The following is a 14,220-nucleotide window of genomic DNA, read 5'->3' on the forward strand; positions in this document are numbered from 1 at the left end:
TCAGCCACAGGTCTCTGCACTCTGCAGCAGGTGTTCATGAGGAACATCTGTATAAATGACTACATTCACTCTTCCCTCTGCTTTGTCTCCATGTTCTTATTTCTTGCCAAGAAGCAGCCCCAGTCCATGATGCTGCCATCACCGTGTGTCACCGTAGGGATAGTGTCATTCAGATGATGAGTCACATATTGTGTCACCAAACATGGTGCTCAGAACTCTGCTCAAATAGTTTTTGCTTTGGTTCACCTTTGGACATTTTCTGAAATTGTAAATGAATTCATGGTGACTTCCTAATGGGTGGAGCGATGCTGAATTGTGTTTCAGTCGGTTCTATGTCTACAGAGAACATATGAGGCTCTTTCAGTCACCACTGACTCCTTGCTCGCACAAATCTATTTGTTCAGTTACTTGGTTGTTTTAGTAGGACAGCCAGACCTACTGGTTGACGGTTGCCGAGGCTTCTGTTATCCTAAGAACAATGAAAGCCTTATTAAAAGTATTTTTTTTATCCCAAGTACTGACATTTGCTCAACAGTTTGTCAGTATGAGTGTTGAGACTTGTGTCACTTTGTTTGTTAATATTATGCAAATTACAGCGTGCAGGTGCCAAGCTCCGATGGGCTCACACATTTCAAGAGCCCGTATGATTGGCTACCGGGGAGTGGACTTCTTGATAAAGATGTGGGATGATGACAGCTGTGGGACTCATCTCCCTCTCCTCCCAACCAGCTGCACTGTTGCTACAAGGCCTCTTGATGTGTAAACAAACTTGTATCTTGTAGTTTGTAGGGGTGGGCTGCCATATTATTTCCTTGAGTTTCTCCTGTTTTATTAGTCTAGGGAGGTAAGTGGTTTTCTTTTGTTTGGAAGTTGCTTTGTTTAGGTCAGCTTCCCTCTTCAAGATAATTTTATTTGTTTGTTGTTTTGGCCTTGGCCCATCCTGAATCCTATTAGTCCTATCTCCAAGTTGAAATTTTATTTCTTATCTGATTTATAAATAAACTTTCATGTTAAAGTCTAAATAATGTCTCCATGGCTGCTTGAGGGTTGAGGAGGGTTGAGCCTGAGAATTTATGTTTTTTTTCTTGTCTTGTCTTGTAGTGTGATGTACAGGATTTTACATGTTCATTTTTCTTTCTGTCACAACCATGTTCATATGTCACTTTTCTTAAGTTTACCCTAGTTAGAGACTCATGGATTAGTGGCAAAAACCACATGTACTGTCCACAGTTTGCATAGTGGAGAAGTTTGAGTGACATGTTTGGTGTTGAACAAATTATAATATTTCTCAAAACATTTTTCTTTGTCAATATAATAGAGCTTATTAAATCCCTTTAGAATTAACTTTAGAATTTAAGAAAAAAAGGAAGGTTACAGCTTTTTTCTTGGTTTTCCACTTAACTTTATTTTCAGTATTGATTACAAATTAGGGTGAACAGGCAACTGGTTTCATACAACACAATAACACAATGCAAAAGCAAACAAAAACAGAAACAGAAAAAAAACACAATTTAGAGAAAAACAAAACTTTGTTTTTCTTTTAAAAAAACCTTGCCTAAAACATCAAATCCTTCTCAGTTGTTCTGAGCTAATATTTGACATGGAACACGTTCTGGCACTAACAAAAAGCAGAAACAGCATTAAAACAAGCAGATTGCACTTTCATGAATATTCTTTTTAATAAAGAAAAACAAAAGATTTTGCTTATGTCCAATTTCAGTATGGCTGAAAAACCAGAGTGAGCTCTGACTGAAAGCTAAACTTATCCTTGGTAACATCAGTCAGATTTATAGGCTTCTGGTTTCAGTCACTGAACCGCACTTGTGTTGTGCTGAAGTCATATATGTTCATAGTAAATTCTCTTAAAAGAATGCGTGCCTTCGACAGACGTTTAATGCTTTTCTGCAGGTGGACTCTGTTGCTTTTTATGCCACCATCCTCTTGAAGCAGGGACTCCATTTTTTCCTTGTCCTGGAGCATTTGCAGCATCTCTCTCTGCAGCTGGGTGGCAGACTCCTGCAGCATTTGATAGTGGATCACCAGGGGGATCTGGTCGGCAAGACGCTGGCCAGCAATCTGATAACAAGGCAGTGGTGAAACAAAAAGCTAAGTCCTGTTCGCTACCAAAAAAATCTCTTCTGTCTGTAACATGAACATAAACAGTAGTATATCTGAGTTTGGATTATTCTACAGGTAAACATGTTTTTGATCAAAAGCTGTTTGAGATTTTCGAGTGTACTTCATAATCTGCAGTAAAATGTATTTTAAAGTTTTTTGAATATTGTTTAGCCTGTTAGCCAACAGTTAACAGCTTTTTCTGGATTCATCTACAAGTGAATTTTGGGATGTTTCACTGTCCTGAAATAGAGCAGGATATTAGAGGCAAAATACAAGTGAAATTGTATCGAGCCAAACTGCACGCTTTTCTTTAAAAACTGATGTGTGAAGTCATATGAAAGGAAGGTAGAGGGGTGGAAGCTTTTTGTTATTTTGGACAAAATTAGAAAAAAAACTCTTGATCCTCTTGCAGAGAGTGCTTACAGATAAAGCTAGTATGCTTGTAAGAGGAAAATTAAGAAAAATGTATGTGGCATTACTCATAAAGCAGGAAGATCTTCTTTTCAGCTTGCAGAAATCTTTACTGCATCCAAATAAAATACTAGTGTTTGTCTTACTGGATGACGCTGGCAGCAGGACTTGTTAATTTTCTTATTTTACTGTTTGACCGGTTCCTTTGCTGTTTCGTTGCCTTGAACTTTGACGTTCATGGGACCTAAATCATAAAACGAAAATCCCAACAACGAAGTTTATTTATGTCATAAAGCTGACAATGCAAAACAGAAATTAAAAAAAGGTTGCGGTTATGCAGGCAAGTTCCGCCCAGCACCTGTGTGCCTGCAGATGTGGCCTGCACCTGACATCGGGAACACCGCACTCCAGCCCAGAGTCAGACCCTGAACAAGGAGGAGCTCCCGAACAAGTTTGACACACTGTCATGCTGGCTGTCACACATAAGCGACTGCAACCATTCCATTATTTAACAAATTTCTTTTCACATCCATGTATTCATTCATGCATGTCTTTATTCAATATATATGATGATATAGAAAAAAATATTTAATATTCATTTGTAACATTGCAATGCCCGAAACTTTTTTAATTAAGATTTGAAATACTAATTTGCTGAGGTGCAGACACAGTGGACACTGGGCTTGTTTGGGAGGTACCGCTGACTTGCATTATTCCATGACTGACAAGCTATTTTAAGATGGTTTCATGCCTTGGAGGCACAAAAAAAAGTGCCAGATTTTTCAGTTGGTCGTGACTTCAGACACCGAAATACGTCCGCTCAAGAACAGAAAACTAAGTAATAAAACCTTTTTGAAGCTTCTCTCTAACCTTCACTACTGGGGTTTATTGGATAAGACTGTAGACACATGCCCAAACAACAAGATTCAAGTGCAGATCCTGTGATCTAAATTTTGCTCTTTGCCCTTGTGGTGAAAATGCTGAGATGGCTGTTAACATTTAATACTTTAGCAGTAAGTCAAGGCAAGGCAAGTTTATTTGTATAGCACAATTAAAAAACAAGGTGATTTACAGATACATTAAAACAGAAGAAAACTAGACCATTCAGAGCTTTATAGACCAGCATCAGAACTTTAAAGTCTATCCTCTGATGGACAGGCAGCCTGTGTAAAGACCTCAGAGCTGGACTGATGTGCTCCACTTTTTTGGTCTTAGTGAGGACTCAGCAGCAGAGTTCAGAATGAGCTGCAGTTGTCTAACTGACTTTTTAGGTAGACCTGTAAAGATGCTGTTACAGTAATCAAGCCTACTAAAGATGAATGCATGGACTAGTTTTTCCAGGTCCTGTTGACACATCAGATCTTTTAACCTTGATATATTCTTAAGGTGATAGTAGGCTGACTTTGTTACTGCCTTAATGTGTTTTTCCAAATTTAGGTGTGAGTCCATCACTACACCCAGATTTCTGGCCTGGTTGGTAGTTTCTAGGTGTATAGATTGAAGTTCTGTGGTGACCTGTAATCGTTTCTCTTTGGCTCCAGTTTTGTTGTTTAGCTGGAGAAAGTTGTGGCACATCCAGTCATTAATCTCCTCAATGCATTTACCAAGAGCCTGTACAGGGCCTCGGTCTCCTGGTGACATTGTAATATATATCTGCGTGTCATCTGCATAGCTATGGTTGTTTATTTTGTTGTTTTTTTATAATCTGTGCCAGTGGGAGCATGTAGATGTTAAACAGAAGAGGTCCCAGGATAGAACCTTGGGGAACTCCACATGTGATTCTTGTCTTCTCAGATGTAAAGTTACCTATTGACACAAAGTACTTCCTGTTCTCTAAGTATGTTTTGAACCAGTTTAGTACAGTTCCGGAAAGACCCGCCCAGTTCTCCAGTCGTTTCAGTAATATATTGTGGTCAACTGCGTCAAATGCAGCACTGAGATCCAGTAAAACTAAGACTGCATCTATTTACTTTCTCATATGACTGTATAGACTGTAAATGGTGTGAACTGCAAGCATAATGTGCTGATGTATTTCAAAAACACTTACTTGGTAATAGGATTTAAGGTGTTTCATCATCTCTCTCAGGTTGGCTCCACCGTCGGGGATGGTCATGGGTTTGACGATGCTTTCGTCCCTCTTCCGCTTCCCTAACTTCTTGCTGTATCTGGAGTCCTGGGTGTAAACAATCATCTCCATCCTAAACTGAGTCCTCACCATCATTTCTGCCATATTTTCTCTCTGGCTCTGGATGGCTTCAATCTTTATCTAAACCACACAGAACATTTTTTGTTGAATATTTTATTCACTAATACTCTTTTTAGTAACATAGTCCTGGTCAGATGTATTAGTCCCGTCCAAAGTGTACATCCAGAATTTGAAAAATTGCAGATTAAAAACGAGTAAGGAAAAATTCGATACCTTAGCCATCCTACTAAGATTAGGCAGCCCAACCAAGCTGTGGTGTGCCAACTCAAACAGCTCTTTCTTCACAATTTCTAAATATGTGGAGAAAAAAAAAAAAACTTAATTCAAACACAAACAAAAATACATAAGAAACTGGAAGCTATAATGTGTGAGGTGAGGCTACAGTTATAAGAGTTATACTGCCATTCCAATTCAATGAAGAACACTGTCACTTCTCTCATGTATCAATTTACAAATATGCACACAGGTTTGGTCAATTTTGGGAGGGCAACACAGCATCACACAGCAGTTAGTAACTGACTATTCACATGATACAACTCTAAAATCTAATAAAAAATTTGTGTTGCAATCAAAACATCAGTCTATGTAATTAAAATGGATAATTGTAGAAATTATAGTAGCAACGCAAGAGGACATGCCTGCCACCTCCTTCAGTTTCAGGACAGCGGGCTCTTCAAGCTGTCTGATTTGCTCCTGAACCATGGCCTCAAAGGTCTTGTAGTTGATGAAGCCCGGCAGTTCTTTTCCACGGTACTTGCGTTCATATTGAGCCACCTCTCTCTGAAGATTCCAATCGACTGCAAAATGGTCACAGTACAATCACTTCAGGTTGTAATTGCAAGTGGAAAAAATGCCCCATTTCTCACAGTGGTTTAAACTGTTTAAACTATACACATTACTGTGTAGAATGGAAGAATTAGTAGACACATTAAGTTGTTATCTCACTCACATGTGGTTCCAGAGTTATCTATGATTCCTTTCCACACTGTAAATTCTTGTCTGAGTTTAGAGAAGATTTTGGACCGGATTTCACATTTTAGTTCCTCCCCTTTGGCGAGATAGATAGCATCCTGTGTAAATGCTGTCACCCTCTAAGAAAAAAAAAACAAGTTAAAAAAAAAACAGGAAAAATTATGCTGGGGTTTTTATTTCTTCTTTTTTCTTCCAGAAGCTCGAATTTTGGTAACACTTTTAGATACAAAATGTAAAAAACGCTTGCTAAACGCTGCTAAAACTCACATCGATGAGGAAACCGAGTCTCTCAGTGGTGTCAGATGGAGGTCCACTGCCCAGTTTGTCCAGCTTTCCCTGAGTCTGTTTCAGCTTTGTCTCTATCTGCTCTTCCAGTCGAGGCAGAGATTTCTACAAATCACAAATCAACAGCATGTATGTAAAAAGTATGTAAAAATACCTGCAGTGACCCACCCATTAATGAATAGAAGTGAGAAATATTGTCACCTGGATATGATGCACCAACTCCAGTGTGAGTTTTTCTGCCAATTTCGGAACTGTGGCCTGACCTTCATAATACAGAGTCCTACAATGCAAATAAAAGGTACAGATTACGTGTGAAATGGCAGCCTACAACACTCATTTGTATGGTTCTTAAATGGAGTGAGCTTACTGGAAGTATGGGTGATCATAGAAGAAGGCTTTTTCTCTCTCTATTGCCTCAGTGAGAGAAACCTTCTCTGTGATCTCCTGCTGACCCCTGCACTTGACGATCATGTAGCCCTTCTTAAGGGGGATGACCTTATTCTGGACAATTTCGACTTTCTGCTCTTCTGTGCCTTTGTCCACCAGGTCAGGCTTGGTCAAGATGCCTGAAAGAGAGATTGAGAATAATTTAATAAAGAGTCTAGTCGTAACTTTCACCTCTAAATCCCTTTTATTTACCCAGAGTCCTCTCTCCCTCAGGATCCACCTCCTGTGCCATCTTCAAAGCCTCTGTGGTTGCTATGTCCACGTTGCATGGCACCACCACCAAGCTGATGGTTTCTTGTTTTGAGATGAACTTCTGGATCAGTCTCTTTATCTGAAATGAACAATTCATATTGTGTACGTTGTAGACTAGTTGCAAATATGCTATTAACTACAAAAAATATGAACTGTATAACTATCAGACTACAAGTTAGTCAGAAACTGCTATGATCGACTAATGAGCAAATATAAAACCAAAGGCAGTCACACGGATGGCTTTGTGATGCTTACATCTTTATATTAAAAAAACAAAACAAACAAACATTACATTGTTGACAATGGAATACAATCGTTTAATCTTGCCACTAGCTGTGCTTTAAAAACATAGGTTACCCACAAATCAGATATTCCAGGTTTTATTACTTTTGTAAAACTTAAATGGCTGTTCACATTTGGTTTAAATTTGTGTCCGCAGAGCTTCCTGAATGACCATTTTGTATATGGAAATTCCTATGTAAACAAACATGTAACCTACATCACAGAGTCAGCTAGTTTGTGATCTTGAAGAGCTCATGGTCAGTACAGCTCTGCGGATAAAGAGGCACACTCTGATGCATTTAACCCCAGAAATTCTGATTAGGGCTACACTGCCTGTCAAAAGAATGACAGAAAAAAGTAACTCTACAGAATCAGGAAACCTTAGGGAAGCAGGCAGAGCTAACATTCACAGTTTAGGTGTCACAGATCCAAAGATTCCATCTCCCCACTCCTTATTCAAGACATTTGACTGTAGATCAGAATATGGCGTACCTGCTCGCCAATGTTTTCTGGTTGTCCCTTTACAGCTACTCTGGTGATGCCAGGCAGGTCGATAAGAGTCAGGTCTGGAACATCAGGGGAGCTGATCTCAAGACTGATGAGGTCATCGCTGATCCCCACTCCCTTCCCAGCCAATTTATTTTGAGCTGAAAAATATAGGCTTATATGGTATGTCATGTAAACAACATATGGAACAAATACCTTTCACCTCCCTCGGTCATAAATCTTCATCACAGACACTATAACTTTCTGTACTATACCTTCACGGATCTTTTTCTCAACTTCTGCAGGGGTTTTTATCTCTTCTTTCTCACAGTCACGGTAACTTATCTTTCCACACCACTCCTCCCCTTCTTTTCTTTTCTTCATCTTTAATTCCAAAGGACATCTTGTCACAATGCCTTTATCCAAATGATGAGACAGGGAGGGGAGAGTTGGAGTTAAATCAATTGCATATGAAAAAGAAATTACACTATAAAGCATATATATTTCACACTCAGCTGCTATAGGTGTTTGGGACCCAGGATGTTTTGGTTTTTTTTCCAGTCTGGTGCATTTTCATTCAATTATTTTTTGCAGCCATTGACAAAACTACAACAACAAACGATTTAAATCGCAGTTTTATGGGGGGGGGGTTTCATAAATAGCAAAACAAAACTAATAGCTTTCAATATGTGGCAGTATGCAGTGATTGGTCCAAGTGACTTTCAGCTGGGTTCGGATCCCAGCCAATCGCTGCATGAGAAAGCCGTATAAAGGCGGTCTATGGCAAGCCATTTTAACATTTAAACTGGATATGTGTTGCAGATATCTGTAATTCAGTTTTGCCTAGTCAAAAAGAATATTTCAGATATCTGCTACATTCTTTATATCCACAATTGTCATTTCAGATATCCACAAATACATTCTTCTTAGGACAAGGACGTCACTTTTGCCATGTGAATGGGATTTATAATTACAAATCAGTGGAAAAAAATTCAACATCTAAAAAAAAAAATTCAGTGGAAAAAAATTCAACTTCAAAAAATTCAGTGGAAAAAGAACCAGACTTAACATCTGGGTAAACAGGGAGAAGCAATTGATCCCTGTCTCAATTCATCAAACGGCAGCCAATCAAGTTATGCTCCATTGAACGGATCAGCCATGTCCACCAACGCGGGTGATGGTGCTTCGGTGAGTGAGTTTACTTTATTTGCCATTTGTGTTAGTAAAATTGAGTAATAGATAGCTGATCTGTCCAATGGAGCGTAACTTGATTAGCTGCCGTTGTTGAGACAGGGATCGATTGCTTCTCCCTGCTTACCCGGATGTTAAGTCTGGTTCTTTTTTCACTGAATTTTTAGATGTTGAATTTTTTTCAAATTCAAAGTCTGATTTTGATGCTGTAAACATTCAATATTAGAAATTCGTATTCAAACTCTGATGGCACAGAAAAACTTCAATAGATAGGCCTATCTACAACGTCATTTTGCCAACCAAAACTTAATTTAAGATATCTGAAAGGGGATATGCAGATTCAAAAGGTTTTCATCCTTTTTAAAGTAAAGTGAATTGGAACCAATAAAATTATATTTTGTATTCTAAACTGCGTCTCCTCTTTTGCAACGAACCTGAGTGCCTCCCTTTCTGTTTTTTGGGGGTGGAAAATATTTCAAATATTTCCCTAGGTGAAACTCCCAGGGTCGCGTTGTCTGGCAACAAAATTAGAATCTTCACACTGCTCTCACGCATACATCCCTCCTCGTGCCGCCATAAAATAACTTACCGCTTCCTCTTGGCAGAGCCACCCCTGACAGCGCCTCCAGCACAGAGCTCTTCCCCGAGCTTTGGTCTCCTATCACGGCGATAGCGGGCAGCGCCAGGTCCTTCTCTACTCCCAGGGAGCGGAGAGAGTCAATTAAGTCAATGCAGGGACGCACTTTCTCCTCATACTGTTGGTTCAGAGAGTTCATGATGACTGCTTTCAGACAAAATAAATACAAGCGTAACGCAAGTCTCTCACAGGGCACTGTGCGTGTGGCTTGTACGTTAGAAGCACACTAATGGGATGCAACCGGAAAACAAGGCATCAAATTGTAAAGTTAGGTTTCGTTTCCCAGCAATGCAATACTCTATGAAGAGGATGAAAGCAAGACACGTGTGTGAGCTGAGTAATCATGGACTATTCACTTCACTTCAGTGTTTAGAGATAAAGAACTTAAAAAGGCCAGGCAAACATATTGCACTATTAGTGGTGATTATTTTCAGAGTTGTTTCAGGTGAAAATATTTCTGTAAAACCTGTCCTCTAAGAAAGTCTGTTTCGTTTCTTCCTTGCACATCATTTCCCCTGCTGTTGATGAGGAAACGTAACTCTGCTACCAAGAAATAGAGCTTTGTTCAACACAACTTTGCGTCATGAGTTACACACAGTGAAACGTTCTTTGTGTTTCTTGACTTCACTCTGTAACTTTTAACAAAGTGAGATATGTTTTAATACATTTGCTACATTAGTCCAAATTAATATCAAAAAGTGAAATAAAAGTATTTGATATAGTATTTGAAATATAATCAGCCACGCCAGTCCAAGGTCTGCACTCTGGAGCAGGTTTTCTTTAAGAATATCTGTATAAGTGGCTACATTCACATTTCTGTTGGCTTTGTCTTCCTGTCCTTAATTCTTGTTGAGAAGCAGCCCCAATCCATGATGCTACCACCACCATGCTTCACCATAGACATAGTGCCATTCAGATACTCATAAATCTGCTCAAATAATTCTTGTTTTGTTTGACGTTTAGACCTTTTTTTTGTGGGCTCTGTTAGTCTTTCAGAGTCTTTCGCAATTTTGACAAAATCCAAATTCGTGTCGTGACTTTTACTCAGAGGTATCTATCTCATGATGAAGTCCTGATGGTGGAGCTCTGCTGAAATGGTTGGCCTAATAGAAGGAAACATAAATTATTCAGGTTACAAGAGTATCAAAACCCAAAGCACTGTGCAGTCTATCAAAAGCACATTATGTGTTGAACCAGAAAAACTGGTTTAGCAATTTTGCTTAGGTTTCATTTCCTGTTACTGTTGTAGTTTCAAAGAGGATCAAACCAAACCACTATGTACCTTGGCTAATTTATAAGGGCGTGTCCTCTTTACTGTGGCAGAACAAATAGAGTAGCCTCAAAATTGTGTGGCAGACATATTGCTCTGGCTGTGGTGATCATTATTTTTAAGCTGTCTATGTTATATTTTTGTGGATCTGTAGGCCTAAGCTATAATGCTTGCTGTGTGAATTCACTTACAGACCTATCTATCCCTCAAGCCATGGTTATGGGAGCATTTTTTTTTTTTTTGTCATGCCGAGAGGTTAAACGGGTAATGAGTTATGGCACCTGGAGTCAAAAGGGAAGCTTTGACCTCAATATGACAGTTGCAGCTGATCGCATTCACGATTGAACCTGCTAAATACAAATCATTTACAAAAAAAAGTTGTCGAAAATGCAACGAAATCTTGAGTTTGTAATTTGTTTGTTTATCAGAGTATAAAGAAATAATTGTCTGTGACTTCACTGACCAACTCCGTTTTTAGAAAATTTGAACAAATCTGGAATATGAAGGAAGTTACACTCAAAAAAAAAAGTTGGGACAGAGATGTTTACCATTCTGTTACATCACCCTTCATTTTAATAGTTTGGAAATTGAATATGGTAATTGTTGCAGTTTTTTTTATGGTGAAATCCATGTCCATTCTTGCTGAATATAAGATTTTTGCTACTCAACAGTCTATAGTCATAGTTGTCCGATTCTCCTCTTCATACATTTTTATTTGGAGGCAGATGCTGGAATGCAAGTCAAACACACACATCATTTGTGAAGCTATGCTGCTGTAAGTCATGCAGATTGAATTATCTGCATTATCCCACTGAAAACAACTTCCTTCTTAGGAAAATACATTGCCTTAATGGCAGCATATTTCCCTCTACAATTAAAATATATGCTTCTGCATCAATAGTGCGTTCAAACTTATGCAAAACACTGACGCTGTCAGGTGTGGGTGTGGCAGGACACGGACTCCAGAGGTGTATGGCAAAAACTGGGTTTTATTCACAAAGTTAACAAAGGGCGTGAGGCTGAGCCGGATGACAAAAACCACTTACAGTATCTTATCTTGAGCACTTATCTTGAACGTGGCATGAGGGGTGAAAATCAGAAAAAGGATTTCACAAAATGACAGGTGTCAGGTTCAAATACCTACAAATTCATAAAGAAGAGAGAGAGAGAGAGAGAGAGACGTTTAGGATTTTTTATACTCACGAGGAGAGCTGATGAGGAGACAGCTTTTCACAGCTTCTTCCTGATCACTCTGCTGTTTCCTCATGCCTCCTCCATTTTATTCAGAAGTGGGTGTGTACAACAGCTCTCAAAAGAGAGGAAAGGGGAATCCAGTTTCAGGCCGCATTCCTTACAGTGGAATTTACGACCTTCACACAAATGAGCAAAGCACAACTTTGCTTAAAACTCTTAATCAATACAAAAGACAGAGTATATGTGGGATAACTAACATAAAATGTATTTACAACTCAACAACACGAGAGCCTGGGAACTAAATACTAAACTGGGAGTGATTGGTGAATGAGTGCAGCTGGGGACAATGAAAAACAGGTGACATGAGTGAAGCTAATGAACTGAGTGAGGGAAAAACAATGGCAAAACATGAACTCAAAAACCAAGATATAAACAACCTAAAACATGATAAAACATAAAACTAAAAACATGGGGAAAACACCATGGACGTGACAGACAGTGTAATCCAATCTGTCCAGTGCATGGCTCTTCAAATGAGTAATTAAGTTGAGCTTCCTTTTAAAGCTCTTCCCACTCATCACCCAAGTTTGGATTTATTCCATCCTGAATGACATGAAAGTAGGATGACACCAAGAATGTTCGCATGATTCAAAGATGTTTGGAAATATGGGTCAGTTTTAGGACACTTTTTTTTTCTTAATATATGCCATTTGTTTAAATTAATAACAATTAGTGTAAGCTTTGTTACACAGTTAGGGCCACACACCCGATATCTGGAGTGTAATTTCAGGCCAGGGAACCAGTGGTTCGTGTTCAGGTGGCCTAGAAATTGCCAGTTTTGGCAGATTCACAGGCAGACTGACTGGTTTCAGAAGTGTTTCCATGCATGCTCACTCGCATGCTTGAATAAATTCCTGGACCTATTAACCGTTTTGCTTGCAATATATATATATATATATACATATACATATATATATATACATATGTATATGTGTAACGCGGAGAGAGGAGGGAGCTGGTTAGAGAAAAGCCAATAAGTTAATTTGTCCAGACAAAAAGGTAATGATCAGTTCTTACCAGGTCCAGGTGAGAATCCAGAGAGAGAGAATATTGGCTGGGGTGCTGAATCGGTGGCAGGACGAGCAGGCAGGTAGGTGAAACGGCAATCCAACAATGAATGCTAAGTCCTTAGCATGGGAATGTGAGGAGAATACATGACGAAAGAGGCGAGGCAAGGACTGCAATCCAGACAGGGCTTCCTTGAAACCTGCTCAGTCCCACTGAAGGCCCAGAAACCACAACAACAACAGCCAAGCATGATAGGGACAGAGAGTTCTGACAGATGTTCATGAACGACAGAACTATGAAAAAGTCTTGATCCATCCTTCATTTCTTTATAGATCACCAGGGAAATAGGAAATAGGTGCAGCTATATACTGAATGTATATATGTGCAAACATGAATGGAAATAAATGGTCCATTTTCTTTTTTTAGGACACACTGCACACCATGTGGTGATATGCCAAGTTTTTTGCTAATACCTCTTTGGGAATCATCTTTTTGGTGCAGAAAATATTATTTTATCTCCAAAGAAAAAGTTTAAAAGACCTTCAGAAAACCTTGAGAACTATTTTTCAAGACCACTTTACAAGATGACAAGAAAGGCTGGCTGCTTGTAAACAGAAAAATGAGGCCTTTGGACAGCAGTGCACAAGCAGAATTTTCAAACCACTTCTCTGAAAGTCAATGTCATTTTAAAATTGGACATTTGGTCAGATGTTAGCTCTTTTTTTTTTTCCCAAGACCCTGCGTGGAATATTCTAAATGATCACCAGCTGCATGGTGGATCTCTAAGTGAAACATGTAATGACATTTTCTCCTGTGAAATGACTAAACTCATCATAAATTGTTATTGAAAACCAGATCAAATCATAAGCAGTAGTCAAAAAAACTGAATACAAACACGCTGACTCTTTTTCAAGTCTGAATTCCTTAAAGTTTTGATATATTTGTACGGTTAAAGGGGTATCTGATTGTAGTTGCATTATTGTGACTTTGAGTCTTATTTACATAAGTGTGCTCAGTGTCAAAAAATAATCATTTATAAATAGACATTTATTCTACTTGATATTTTTCTTTGTTATTTATTTTGTCACCTCTTAGTGCTTGAAGGTTCGTAGCCACCTGGACTGCTCATATCTTCACGTATATCTGTATGTTTTATCTGCATAATAATAGCATGACATTTCATATTGTTGTGCCAAATCTGAGTTACAGTGAGGGCTATCACATTGATGTTGAACAGAAGAAGACTGTGAATGGAGTCTCTGGGAGTTCAACCCAGCTGCTGTTCCTGAAATTAAACAATCAGTTTAATAGTAAGGATCCACTGTAGCCACAAGATGGCATCCTTATTCCAGGCTGTGTTTTCTCTTGCTGTTATGTTGTGCAGTGACTCTAATGGTGCTA

General features: G+C 38.9%; 1 protein-coding gene across 1 annotated transcript; it reads right to left on the reverse strand.

Moving 5' to 3' along the window:
* Nucleotides 1–1,384: 1,384 nt before the first annotated feature.
* Nucleotides 1,385–9,509, reverse strand: LOC142376835 (interferon-induced GTP-binding protein Mx-like). The gene is made up of 12 exons (XM_075460435.1): nt 9,240–9,509; nt 7,735–7,875; nt 7,466–7,620; nt 6,632–6,770; nt 6,360–6,558; nt 6,194–6,272; nt 5,975–6,097; nt 5,685–5,826; nt 5,374–5,532; nt 4,949–5,025; nt 4,577–4,795; nt 1,385–2,076 (listed from the first exon to the last, which is right to left on the reverse strand). The coding sequence occupies exons 1-12, from the start codon at nt 9,424–9,426 to the stop codon at nt 1,804–1,806; spliced, it is 1,893 nt and encodes a 630-aa protein (XP_075316550.1). The 5' UTR covers nt 9,427–9,509; the 3' UTR covers nt 1,385–1,803.
* Between the last annotated feature and the right edge of the window lie 4,711 nt (nt 9,510–14,220).

Source organism: Odontesthes bonariensis, chromosome 3 (assembly GCF_027942865.1).
Source record: "Odontesthes bonariensis isolate fOdoBon6 chromosome 3, fOdoBon6.hap1, whole genome shotgun sequence".
Lineage (NCBI taxonomy): Eukaryota > Metazoa > Chordata > Actinopteri > Atheriniformes > Atherinopsidae > Odontesthes > Odontesthes bonariensis.